The sequence below is a fragment of the Eumetopias jubatus genome, unplaced genomic scaffold (assembly GCF_037043125.1).
Source record: "Eumetopias jubatus isolate StellerSeaLion01/CBP00866 unplaced genomic scaffold, mEumJub1_p1.0 scaffold_16, whole genome shotgun sequence".
Classification (NCBI taxonomy): Eukaryota; Metazoa; Chordata; class Mammalia; order Carnivora; family Otariidae; genus Eumetopias; species Eumetopias jubatus.
Genome location: NW_028274822.1, coordinates 38,047,926 through 38,061,774, shown reverse-complemented (window position 1 = coordinate 38,061,774; position 13,849 = coordinate 38,047,926). Strand labels below are relative to the sequence as shown.

Here is a 13,849-nt window from a genome sequence, read left to right as displayed (position 1 = left end):
AGTTTACATGACTCTCCCACAGTCCCATAGCTATGAAACAGTGGATCAGGAACTTTAACCGTTATCTACTGGATCCCAAACTCCTAATCACTATGCTACCTTGCCTATTATAAAACCTACATAAACACGTGCCTTTCAGAAAGCTTTTCTGGACGTTACTCCACACTGCATCTACCACATATCTGTTTCCTGAAATTGTAAATCCTACCACATTATTTTTATTTCATTTTAACGATATTTTGAGCTCATACTAGTAATAGGAACTGTGGTTGTTAATGTTACCATTTTTGTATTTAGTCTATGCATTGTGGTTTTCCGTTTTAATTACAGTCTTCAAAAGAGCAAAAATTTTGTCTTTAGTCTCCTGTATTTCCTCATGGCAGCCAGAATATGAATAATAAATTTTACATTTATGAAGTGCTTCAAAAATTACAGAGCCCTCTCTTATACATTATTTGCTCACCAAAACTCTGTAAGTTTAGATATTATTAATTCCGTTTCACTGATAAGAAAATGGTAGCTCTGGCACATTAAGAGAGTTATCCAAGGTCACATGCTGGCAAGGCTTGCACACAGGTCTTCTGACACTGGGTCCCATCTGTTGTCCACCCCATTCCTCACGCCTCCGGTATCTGTACCCTTCATGAGATGGTCTATAAACAGGAACTTAATAGCTGTTCTAAATTAAAAGATTTGTTTTTATAATTATTCATATTTGCTCTGGATTAACTCGTGTGGGAGACTTTTCCCCATATTTTTTTTCTGTTTTTTTTTGTTTTTTTTATTTTTTTATTGTTATGTTAATCACCATATATTACATAATTTGTTTTGGTGCAGTGTTCCATGATTCATTGCTTGTTCATATCACCCAGTGCTCCACACAGAACGTGCCCTCCTCAATACCCATCACCAGGCTAACCCATCCCCCCACCCTCCTCCAGAAACCTCAGTTTGTTTTTCAGAGTCCATCATCTCTCCTGGTTCGTCCCCCCCTCTGACTTACTCCCCTTCATTCTTCCTCTCCTGCTATCTTCTTCTTTTTCTTTTTTCTTAAAATATGTTGCGTTATTTGTTTCAGAAGTACAGATCTGTGATTCAACAGTCTTACACAATTCACAGCGCTCACCGTAGCACATATCTTCCCCAATGTCCATCACCCAGCCACCCCATCCCTCCCACCCCCTACCACTCCAGCAACCCTCAGTGTGTTCCTGAGATTAAGAATTCCTCATATCAGTGAGGTCATATGATACATGTCTTTCTCTGATTGACTTATTTCACTCAGCATAACACCCTCCAGTTCCATCCACTTCGTTGCAAATGGCAAGATCTCATTCCTTTTGATGGCTGCATAATATTCCATTGTGTATATACTTAATACAATGGGAAACTGACTCATTTGTAAATAGTCTGCTAAATTAGAGAAACACTTCTGTGTCCTTTCTGGTTCTGATGTCAGAGAAGCCAAATAAATTCACTGTAGCTCAAGGGAGAATTCCTGCTGTCTTCCTACTACAGTGAAGTTTTAAAAGCCTTAATGGTTTTCAACCATCTTCTCCAATGGGGGAGAAAGTGTATTAAAATGTAATACAGTGAGGACTTTTTCTGCCTGTCCCTAAAGCTCAAGTGCTGGGCTTGCTAGTGGTTTATAGGGACCCATTGTGGCAGGCAGACTAAAAAAATGGGAAACCAGCCCCGAACTTCCAACTCTACCCATAATTATATCCTTGATACTTACCATATTCATAAGCTTCTGGCATATTACTCTCAGCTCTGAAAAGACCCCCTGTGTAAGGGAAGGAGGGAGTGCAGTTAAAGGCTACTGTCCATACTTCGATGTCATGATCAATTACTGTCACTTAGCTATTAGACCCCTGATCGCATATAAATAGGTTAAAATTTGTTTTGCTTATGTTTTTCTCAAGTACAGGAAATTATATATTTGATGCCATTTCTAGGTTTCATATATGAGGTCTAAATTTTTATTGGCTTGCCTGCTTAAAACCCTTTAATAGATCCCCACGGCCCTTGGTTTACAACCCAGGCCCTTCGCCAGGCCTAGAAGCCTGTGCACAGGCCAACCCTTGCCTAGTCCTGTCTCAGGCCCAGTCTCATGGACTTCTCCCACTCAATCCCAATACTTAGCAGCATCCACTTTAATCAGTGCCTAAAACTGCCTCAAGACCATGATACTAGTTCTTGCCTATGCCAAGAACATTCTTCCCACTTTACCCTTGCCCTGTCTGGCCACACACATGTACATTGGCTCCCTTTACACGTATGTAAAGGCTGCTTCTCTGGCTTCCAAACTCAGATTAAAGGCATCTCCTCAAGTAGGTCTCCCGTACTAGTCTCTATCATGGCATACTGTTTATTTCATTCTTACCATACCTGTAATCATTGGTTGGTCAGTTAGTTGGTTCATTAGTTCACCAGCTGCCTTCTCTGTAGAGCAGGGAGCTTCTCTAACTTGTTCATTACCATATCTCTGGCACCTAACACAGTGCCTGGCACACAGTAGGTACACAATAAATATCTGTTGATGTCACGGGATATTGATGGTGCTATAGGTATAAAATTCCCTCTCACCCTAAACACAATTGTTAGTATTTCTTGGAAAATCTTTTTTACTAGTAAAATAAATATTTTTACTACTTTAAAAAAAAATCACCTATTATAAATTAGCCCTTAGGTTGAACATTTAGTGTAGGAGTATAAAGTAGGTGAAAAAGTAAAGTATTAAGCTTTACATAGAGAGTGGTGGTAAACCTGGATAAAGACAAGCATCAGCAATTCACCGACATGGGGAAAGCAACTGATGGGGGTGGGAGGTAACTAAACTAAAAGTGATATTGGGAAATAACTTTTTTTTTAATTTTAATGTTCTCTGATCTCTTCACTTTGTATTAGTTTGCTAGGGCCGCTATAACAAAATACCACAGACTGTGCATCATAGACAACAGAAATTTATTTTCTCACCATTCCGGAGACTGGAAGTCCAAGACCAAGGTGCCAGCAGGGCTGATTTCTCCTGACGTCTCTCTCCCTGGCCTGCAGATGGCCACTTCTTGCCTTGTTCTCACGTGGCCTTTCCTCTGTGCACAAACATCCCTAGTTCTCTTCCTCTTCTTATAAGGACACCAGTCATGTTGGCTTAGGGCCCCATTTTACTTTAATTACCTCTTCAAAAACCCTAACTCCAAATATAGTCACATTCTGGGGTACTAGGGCTTAGGCCTTCAACACATGAATTTTGGGAAAGACACAATTCAATCTATGACCCACTTCAACACTAAATCCACCAAATTGTATACCTTTAATATTTTTAATGTGTAGGCGAAAACTTGACCCTTTTCAGTAAAGGCTGATTTGGAAAATGTAAATGTATTGCAACCTGTTGAAAGAAAAAAATTATTACCTACACTCACTGAAAGTGTCTCTTATTTATGAGTTTTCATTTGCTTGTTAACCCTGCTCCTTTTATTCTTTAAAATGTTTAGGAGTTTCAGTTATAAAACTAGACTTCTGGGGTGCCTGGTTGGCTCAGTCAGTTAAGCATCTGCCTTCAGCTCAGGTCATGATCAGGTCCTGGGATAGAGCCCTGCGCATCGGGCTCCCTGCTCAGTGGGGGGTCTGCTTCTCCCTCTCCCTTTGCCCCTCCCCCCTGCTTGTGTGCTTGCTCTCTCGCTCTCTCTCAAATAAATAAATAAAATCTTTTTAAAAAATTTAAAACTAGACTTCTGAAAAAGCTATTTTCCTTAGGATTCTAGAAATATGAATGTCACATGACCAGTGCACATATCTGCATTGGCTGCATTGTACCCACAGAGGTTTACTCAGCATACTCAGATGAGGAATTGATTTTAAGATGAGTTCATTTCTCTGTGATAGATTCTAATACATTTTAAGTTTCCATGGAAAACAAGAGAGACACTACCAGTCTGATGAGGTTATTGGTGAAAATTAGCTAGTGTAGTACCAGACACATGGGAATAACACAATATTCGTTCCTCGCTTGATTTTGAATAGGATTAAAAGCATACAATAAATATTTTAAAATCTCATACTGTAAAACCTGTTCATTATAATATGGTAGAAAAAAAATGATAGCTCATAGTTCACCAATATGGTTAAATGGATAAACTTCAGAGTATGCTTTCTCCAAATGTGCTAAAATAAAGAACTTAGTGTGGGGCCTGTTCTCATATGTTGCTTGATACAATGATATATTGTGTGAAAAGGATATTTGGTGTATTTGGTGACAAATTAACGGCAGTGTGCACCTTTGGAGAAAGAAGAGAAGGCTGTCACGTTAGCTGACTCTTCCCTTTAGGATATCAGAGATGTCAAGTCCACCTAGAGCTTCTGTAAAACCCTTCCCTGATTCAACTAACTGGGCTTTCTTCTTTTTGGTATACCCTAGAATACTAGCCAGTAACTAATCGTTATGTTCTTGAGCAAAAGCTAATTTATAGATAAGGAGATGATGGTGCAAAAATGCTTACACCATTAGAGGTAAAGTAGGGGCGCCTAGGTGGTGCAGTCGGTTCAGCATCCAACTCTTGGTTCTGCTCGGGTCATGATCTCCAGGTGGTGAGATCGAACCCTGCATGGAGCTCTGTGCTCAGCACTGTGTCTGCTTCAGATTCTTTTCCACTCTGCTCCTCCCCCCACTTCACTTGCTCTCTCTCATTCTCCCTCTCTCTAAAATAAATAAATAAAATATTTAGGGGAAAAAAAAAAGAGAGGTAAAAGTAAAAAGAATACTTCCATAGTCTCACTGTGTGCCCTGGCACTGCTCTAAACACTATATAATAATCCTCCTGACAGCAGGAGGTATGTGATCACTGTATCCCCTGTATTAATGAGTGAGAGAAATGAAGCACAGAGAGGTTAAGTGATTTGTCCAAAGTCACACAGATAGTACCTAAGAGGGCTAAGCTGTGAATTAAAAAATGATCCATTCCCACCTCACACCCACCCTTAGATAACATTCCTACCTGTATTCATCCCTAAGAGTAAGCATTTCTTCTGAATGAGAGCTTACCTTTTTCAGATACCATCTGCTTTCCTAATCTTTAAAAGAACAACAATAAAATGTGAACCAAAGAGAATTTGCCATGATTGCAGGTGGGGAAGATCTGATGTAGATAAATATGAAGGAGTATAATGACATTTCTATAAACTTTAGCACCTAGAAAGAGCAGATAAGAAATCCACATGCAGCAATTGAGTGTGTCTTGATTTTCAGTCTGCCAAATGTGAATAACTCTGTTCGATTTTAGACAGCATGGCTAGTGTTAAAGTGCTGTGTTTTATCTGTTCCCTTCTGATTTTCTCAGTGCTGAGGATGCATGCAGAGCCAAGAAGGATATAGAAGATGTGGGCCAAAGTCCATGACACTGCAAGCCAAAGAGAGCTAACCTGTATTTGTTCTTTTGTCCCACTAACGCTCAGACATGTCCTGCTGTGTTCCAAGCACTGTGCTAAACGTTCAAGATCTAATGGTGAAAAGATTGAACCATTCTTCCCCCAAAAAAGCTACAGTCTAATAAAGGAGAAAGACAGGTGAAAAGGCAATTAAAATGGGAAGGGTACCAGGTACCGGAAGGGCAGACAGTGCCGAGTGCCGAGGAGCAACAAACCCAAATTTAGAGGTCAGAGGCAAAGGTGGAAAATGGTCGCTAAAGCCAACAGCAGGATGAAGAGGAATGGGCCAAGTGGAAGTGGGTGGAGGAGGCAGAGAGATTGTTCAGAGGAGAGAGAAAATGTGAAACTTCTCCTTGAAGAACTCAACTGAGGAAGGATGCTAGAGTACGGGGGGGTAAAGGATGAAGCTAGATTATGCAGGACCTCCTAAGTCTTAGGTAGGAGTTTAAAAACTGAGAACCCATTGAAGGATTCTATGCATGTTACAGCCAAATTCATTTTTTAAAAGATCATTGACTACAGGATGCAAAATGAATTGGAAGGAAGAATAAGTCTAAAATAAGAGGAACCTATTGAGAGGGCTGTATGCTAATTCCAGATAAGATGACAGTGGCCTGGAGCACATCAGTGACCCTTGGAATAGAAGGAAACAGAGAAATTTGTGTGTTTGAAGAAGGTAGAACGCATGGCCTTGGTGTTATAACATAGTGAGTAGGTAAAGTCAGGGTCTCGATAAAGGAGTTTGAAGGCATCCCTACAGAGATGCCATTATCATGGTCAATTTTATTACTATTACCCAGGAAGATTGCCATCTCATGATTTCCTGTCTTTTCCTTTCAAACCAGTCATTCAAGAGCCAACAGTTGAAGCTCTAAGAGTTAGTTCATTTCCCTCCCCATTCTTCAGTCCCATAAAATCACGTCCTGGGCCCCGGAATCACTTTGCTCCTTTCCACCCTGACTCTCTTCTGCTCACTGACTCTTGAAGGCCTGAACAAGGCTCCATTGCTGGAGCATTTTGCTCTCAACCTACTGCAAAAGGTAGGAAATAACCTGATAGAGTAATCCTCTGCTCCAGTGCAACTAGGAATGCCTTCCCAGGCAGTAATCCTAATCTTCGCTGCTTGCTAATTGAAGCGTGGTGCAGGAGGCCTAACGACCTTAAAAATAAACCTCTACTGATAAAATTCCTTTCACCCATTCAAACAAATGGAAAAATATTACGAGAAAACATGAAAGTATTTCTGCTGCCCTTTGGACCACATTATTATTTGGTTGACTGTCCCACCTGGGAAGTCAGAACAGGCTTACAGAGAAACCAAAGAAATGTGAACACATCCTAGGTTCCCAGAAATCTTTGCTAAATCACAATTTAGTAAGCCCAACCTCAGCCGAGGCCACTTGAGCTGCCTAGAATGCCATTTTGAAATCACTAGCAACACCCACTGGCCATGCATTGAAGGTAGAAAGTGGAGAGCTTTCAAAATAATAGATTTCCCTGCTCTGAAATGCAGCCTTCACAGCAGCCACCTTTTAATTCATCATGGTCTTGTAGCAAGATTACTGATTATAAAGTCTTGAAATGAATAGCCAGAGACGGAGAAACTGTTGGAATCGGTATTTCTTTGATGATTTAGGGATTACTGGCCATTCATTTTCAACTATTTGTAATTGAAGTCTTGAAATAATGGAATTTATCAGAGGCATGCCTCATTCACCCTTGGATAATGTGAACATACTGAAATGGCACATGTGGACTCATAAATCGTGTGCGTGCACAAAGGGGTAATGTATCACTCCACCCCTCATTCAGTCAGGGCTGGGGGAGGAAAGGCATGGAAGGATGAGTTATAGCTTACTAGACATGATCCCATAACTTCACATCTTACATCTCCAAGAGGCTTTTTTTTTTATGTACCTTTACATTATTTATACTTGCTGGTCATTCATGATAAAAGATACTTTTTATCAAGAGGTTTTTTTATCAAGTTTTTTTATTATTTATTTATCAAAACACTCACAGATGTTTTTGACAAAGTCACTCTCTGACAAATGGATCATTGCCCTGGGCTTAGAGCAATGGGCCCTGTTGTCTACACAAACTGGGCTGAATTAGACATATTATTTCTAATACCAGTGAGAAATGATAAACATATTAAAATCAAATTAAATTGTTTCTTTGTGGAGTAGTTTTAAGTTTAAAGTGAAAAGAGTGTAACTTTTTTTTCTTATTAAAGCTGTAACAAGAAATTCATTTATTATTTTTAACCACTACAGAGGGCAGACATTGCATTCTAGAGACAAACTTCTGCTTTAAAGCATCAGTTCTCCAGAACTAACTCCTTTTGCTGTTACAGTTATTTTCTTACTCCAAGTCTTTTGTATGCTGACTGAAATCTCAATCTGTGGGGATTGGTACCACACATATGTGAGGATGGAAATCTAGAATTTTCTGTGTTAAGGAATGTTTATAAAATATCATATATGCTATATGAATATCAGTTACACACTCATATTATTTCTTGCATATGGCTTGCATTTGGGGTTTATTTCATGTGTTTAGATTTTCCATTTTATTTTCAAGATCTTCTAGATCCTTGCCACTCAAGGTTTCCCTTAGACCAGCAGTATCAACGTATCTTGGAAGCTTCTTTGGACTGCAGATTCTCAGGTTCTGCGCCCCCCAACCTACACTGTCACCCCCAACTACAGATGAGAAACTACATCTTTTACAAGATCCCTAGGTGATAAGTGCATACACTAAAGTTTAAGAAGCCCTACTCTGCATGGTTGTTGGATGGGAGATGACATTTTGAAGGAGACATGAATCAATGAATCTGAGCAGGTTACTTAAGAGGCAAAATTACAAGAATTAACTGACTTTTGAGCACTTAATGTGTTCTAGGCATCATACTAACTTGATGTGTTTTACATGCATTATCTCATGTGGGCAAAAGGGAAGAGAAGACTTTTTCTGAGGATGGAAAAGTGACTTGGTAAATGTAGATATTCAGGAATATTCCAGATAGTTATTGTAGCCCAGAGAAAAGAGCTAAATCTAGAGTGGAAGTATTCAGGATGGGAACAGGTATAGTTTACATACGTGAGGAGTATAGACTGGAGCAGAGATGATGGAGACAGGAATGTTTTCTGAATGACCAAAAAAAAAAAAAAAAAAAGTTACAGTAATGGATTCAGCCAGCCAGCGAAAAGCTATTTGGAAGTGACATAGCCAATATTCTGGAAACACATAATGATTTTCACTCATCTTCTCACTTTAGAACAAATGTTAAAAGACTATGTTGCATATTTACTTTATATTTTAATACACATATAAATAATACAAGTGTATATTACTCTATATAAATTCAATTCTTTGCAACGGACAATTCTTACAACCTTAATATTGGCATAGAAGTGTTTTACTTTCAGTGTATAATCATGAGTATTGAATTTTTTTCTTTAAGAAACAGGCTTAAGAATAACAGGTAGGAAATATAAATGGAGGAGAATATATTTAGGGATGAGAGAAACTAGTTTCTAATCTTGATTCTGACCCGATACTTACCATAATAACTGATAAACCAAACTATAATCAACTAGTCTGTTAACAGGATTGATGTTACTGGTATGTTTCATGGAATTGTTTTAATGGCATGCAAAACTTTGTCTTGAGTGAAGAACGTTCTGAAAATTGGGAAATTTGAAATGCTTCTATTTGCTTTAGTTTTTTAAGGGCTCAGATCATTCTTATTCTAGTATGAACAATTTCTATAATTATATGAGACAATAAACAATTCCCATTAATGTCATTAGAAGCCACTGCTATAATTCCATTTTTCTAGAAGTAAATATAAAATGGCAAGTTACCTGAGTAGTAATATTATAGATAACAATTTGTATTAGTTATCTGTTGCTACATGACAAATTATCCAATAACTTAGCGTCTTAAAGGAACAAACGTTTATTATCCCATAGGGGGTCAGGAATCCAGCTAGGTGCCTGTGGCTCAAGGATTTTCATGAGGTTGCCATTAAGCTGTTGGCTGGGGCTGCTATCTTATCTAAAGGCTCTACCTATGAGCTTTCATTCACAAGGTTATTATTGGCTAGCTTCAGTTCCTTATCACATGGGTCTTTCCACAGGCTGCCTTATAACATGGCAGCTAGCTTCCCAAGAGCAAGGAATCCAAATGAGCTCAAGAGAGAGAAACCATACTCAAGATGGAAACCATGGCCTTTTTTATAGCCTAATATTGGAAGTGACTTTCCATTACTTCTGCTCTACTCTATTTATTAAAAGCTAGCCAGTAAGCCCAGCCCATACCAAAGGAAGACGATTACACACAAATGTGAATACCAGGAGGTGGTGATCACTGCAGGCCAACCACAACTGTTGTGGTGCTGGTGTTGTTGTTGTTGTTGTTGTTGTTGTTGTTGTTGTCACATAGGGTCCATGCTGGGCGTAGAACCCAATGTGGGGCTCTAACTCACAACTCTGAGTTCAAGACCTGAGCTGAGATCAAAGGTTGGACGCTTAACGGACTGAGCCACCCAGGCACCCCACAACTGGCGGGGCGGGGAGGGTTGTGTCTTGCTTCCATATTTTCTGATATTTAAATAAAAATGTTACAGGCAATAAAATTAAAGAGAAAATATTCTTTTATCAGATATGTTGATGAGAAAAGTCACTGTTCTTTGGAGTTTTCTTAGTAAGACATTGAATCAACTGAAGTTCTTAGTAAGACATTGAATCAACTGAAGACAGGATTTATTAATGAAACTTCCTGGCCACATAGTAGATCATGTCATGAATCCAAGTCTGAGATCATTAACCTAATAGGGTTTTGTATAGCTTTCAAATTTTTGCACCAAAAAATTGAAATAGCAAACCCCCCTGGCAGTGATAGGAACACATCAATCTTTCTCATTGCCTAACAGTCTCCTTCTTGCTCTGTTCTCAATAGTATGCTTGAGAGTTCAAACAGGCTTGATGAAGAACACAGGCTGATCGCCAGGTACGCGGCAAGACTGGCGGCAGAGTCCACTTCCTCGGTAAGTAGTTTGAGTGAGAGGCTGTCATTCATGTTCACTCTTACCCTGACGGTCAGTGCTGACGGCAGGGCTGAGGAGGTGTTACTGGATGGCCCACAGGACCTACACACAAGCCTTCCACTGCTTCCATTTGTCCCTCTCCAGCTATGGTTCTGGTACCGCAGAAATCATAGCTCCAGATATGCGGTTACAACACTAAATGCACCAGCCCACCCCCTGATTTCTCTGGATAATTCCTGATCACTTAATAAAAAGAGCAAAGCGATGACTCAGATCCACAACTGGCTCAGATAAGTTTCTACTTTTATCAATATGTAATAGATAAGAGAAACAAAAAATGGCGTAATGAAATCAGAGGGAAAACCTGGATCACAAATCAAAGCTGCCATCTGCCAGACTTAACTACAGGAAGCCATTTAGGACATAAAACCTAGGACCTCAAATCTCTTCGTTAGCAACACAGACCATTTGTTTGTTCAAAGAAATGCTAATTAAAAAATCATAGAAAAACTTTATGAAAGCCAGACATTTTACCAAGCTTAACCTTTCCTACAGTCATGTATCTGGACATTAAAAAGCAGGCTGAGGTTTTCCATGTCTTTGCGGGCTTAGTTAATCAGTGCCAATTTTAAAAATTTGGCATTCTTTAGTGGAAAGATTAATTGTGATTTTTTTTAATTTGTTTAAAAACGAATTGAGGAATTTCTACAATGTACTGTAGAGCAAGGAAAGCAAGGGGCAGGGAACTATAATAATCTGACCCTGCTTTTATAAAGCAATGACAAATTAAACCTTCATTAAATAAATACACCTTAAATATATACATATATTGCATGTATATACATATGTAAATGTAATACGTATGTAAAAGTTGACTCTCATTTAGAAATCTGAAAATCAGTCCGTCCTTGTTATAAAAAATTCTCTTACAATTATAAGTAATGTTCATATTGTGTAAAAGAACTCATTTAATAAAATAGTACTTTGATTTTACAACAAAAAATACACATATAAATATACATATGTATATATGTATATACATATATAATCATATACCTTACTTTTATGTATATGTGTATTTGGTCAGGTTAATTTGTATATATATCTATATATATAATTTGTTAAGATTAATTTGTGTGTATGTGTGCATATATATGTGTATATATATGTAATACACACACACACACACGTATGTATATGTATAGCAAAAGTTATGACTGCATATACACCAGTTGCTAAAGCCAGCTGCATGACCAGGAATGATGGTGTGGCATGAATGTGGAGGAAGGATATATATATCCATCAATGTAAAATTACCTAAATGAATAAAGAAATGCTATAAGTATGTTGATCGAAAGAAAAGAAAATCCTAGTAACTATGACTTTAAAACTATGAAATTTTTAATCGTACATTACAGTGACTGAACAGTTAATTCTAGAGAGGTGTCTCAACAAGGAAGTATTTTTTACACGCACCTGTATTGAGAGAACCATTGCAATGGGGACAGCACAGCAAGAACGAAATAGATCCCCAAAACTTCAAGTCAGAAAGCTCCAAAACAGGGGCTCCTGGGTAGCTCAGTCAGTTGGGCATCAGACTCTTGATTTTGACTCAGATCATGATCTCAGGGTCGTGAGATTGGGCCCTGCATCAGGCTCCATGCTCAGCAAGGAGTCTGCCTGAAGATTCTCTCTCCCTCTCCCTCTGCCCCTCCCTGTACTCTCTCTTTCTCAAATAAATAAATAACTCTTTAGAAAGGGGGGTGGCGCCTGGGTGGCGCAGTTGGTTAAACATCCAACTCTTGATTTCCACTCAGGTCATGATCTCAGGATCATGAGATCGACCCCCACATTGGGCTCTGTGCTCAGCACAGAGTCAGGCTTGGGATTCTCTCTCTCCCTCTCCCTCTGCCCCTCCCCACCCCCCTCTCTCAAATAAACTCTTTTAAAAAAATAAAAGTAAAAAATGATTTAAAAAAAGAAAGCTACAAAACTATTTTTTCTGTGTTTTGTGTATTTGCCTGCCAAAGAATTCTGTTCTGCTATTCATTGCAGAGGTGTCCTCCAGATTCATAGAGAAGTTGGTCCTTAGGAGATGAATGGCAATTTCATGTATTTGCTGTTCTTGCTTTGATAGAAATAATTTTTTCTTTCACGTCTGCCTATCTCACGATCCCAGTCTTCTTGAGCACACACAGTTTCCCTTCCCAATGTTAAATAGTCAACCACATGTTGGTTTTACAGCAGCCAACTCAGCAGCGGAGTGCTCCTGACATCTCCTTCACCATTGATGCAAACAAGCAGCAGAGGCAGCTGATCGCAGAGCTAGAAAACAAGAACAGGTAAGGCTTTTTAGACACGCTGGCTGTTTTGATCAGTCTGTGCTCACTGAAAGCTTATAGTTAACGCTTTAAAATATCCAGGTGTTTCAGCTGTGTGTCTCTTTAAAGGATGACATCTTTCATCGGTGATGTGGGCTTCTGAGAAGCGGGTCTTTAGATTTTCGAAAGCTTCATGAGATTATATATATATAGTTTTGAGATCTCAGTGCAATCAATGCTTTCCCTCTAGACAGCCTAATTTCCCTTGTATGGACATGCTTGCTTTCGTCAAGGAGCTGGCTCATGCAGAGACAAATGGAAGGCTCTTCAGGGAGGGTCCATATAAGGACCCTGGCCAAAAGAGGCATTTGGACTGACACCACGGGCCCCCAGTTGCTCAAGCCAAACACCTAGAGGCCCAGTCCATTGGCAGTCTTTTCTTTATTCAACACAGACTGATTTGCAGCTGACCATCACAACATATCCCAAACTGCCCACTCCATTTCCACCATTACCACCATCCCAACCCATCACCGTATAAAACACAAGTCATATCAGGTTATTTTCTGTTCAAAACCTTCTGATGGGTTTCTGTCACACTTTGACTAAAACCCACCCCTCTTACCATGGTCTGCAAGGTCTGACCGGGACTAATTCCTGCCTACCTTTCCAGCCTCAGCAAACCCCGCTCATTACCTTCCTCATTTCTTTCTTTATAGCCTCTGCACTCATTGCTGTCATTGTAGAGAGTTCTTCCTTACGGTCCCTGCATGGATGGGCCCTTCTCATTATTCAGGTCTCTGCTCACAAGACCACCTAGCTAATGCCATGACCTCCTACACCAGGAACCACTCTCTATCACAGCTCCGTGTGTGTGTGTGTGTGTGTGTGTGTGTGTGTGTGTGTGTGTGTGTGTGTGTATGCGCAAGAGAGAGAGAAAGAGAGAGAGACATCACTATCGGAAACAATAGCATCTATGTGTTTGCTTCCTTGCGTATTGTCTGTCTTCCTTGACTGAAGTGGAAGTTCTCTGAGAACAGAGGCC

General features: G+C 39.5%; 1 protein-coding gene across 22 annotated transcripts in view; it reads left to right on the top strand.

Annotated features, from left to right (window-relative positions):
* Positions 1 to 13,849, top strand: part of DTNA (dystrobrevin alpha) — a 120,446-nt gene that overhangs the window by 72,068 nt on the left and 34,529 nt on the right. For 16 of the 22 annotated variants that reach the window (XM_088019596.1, XM_088019593.1, XM_088019591.1 and 13 more), the window contains 2 exons: positions 10,396 to 10,483; positions 12,728 to 12,825. In XM_088019596.1, the coding sequence (XP_087875722.1) occupies positions 10,396 to 10,483; positions 12,728 to 12,825 (186 nt within the window). Of the gene's footprint in view, positions 1 to 10,395; positions 10,488 to 12,704; positions 12,826 to 13,849 lie in introns of all 22 variants that reach the window. The other 6 variants (XM_088019603.1, XM_088019599.1, XM_088019604.1 and 3 more) reach the window with 3 other exon arrangements.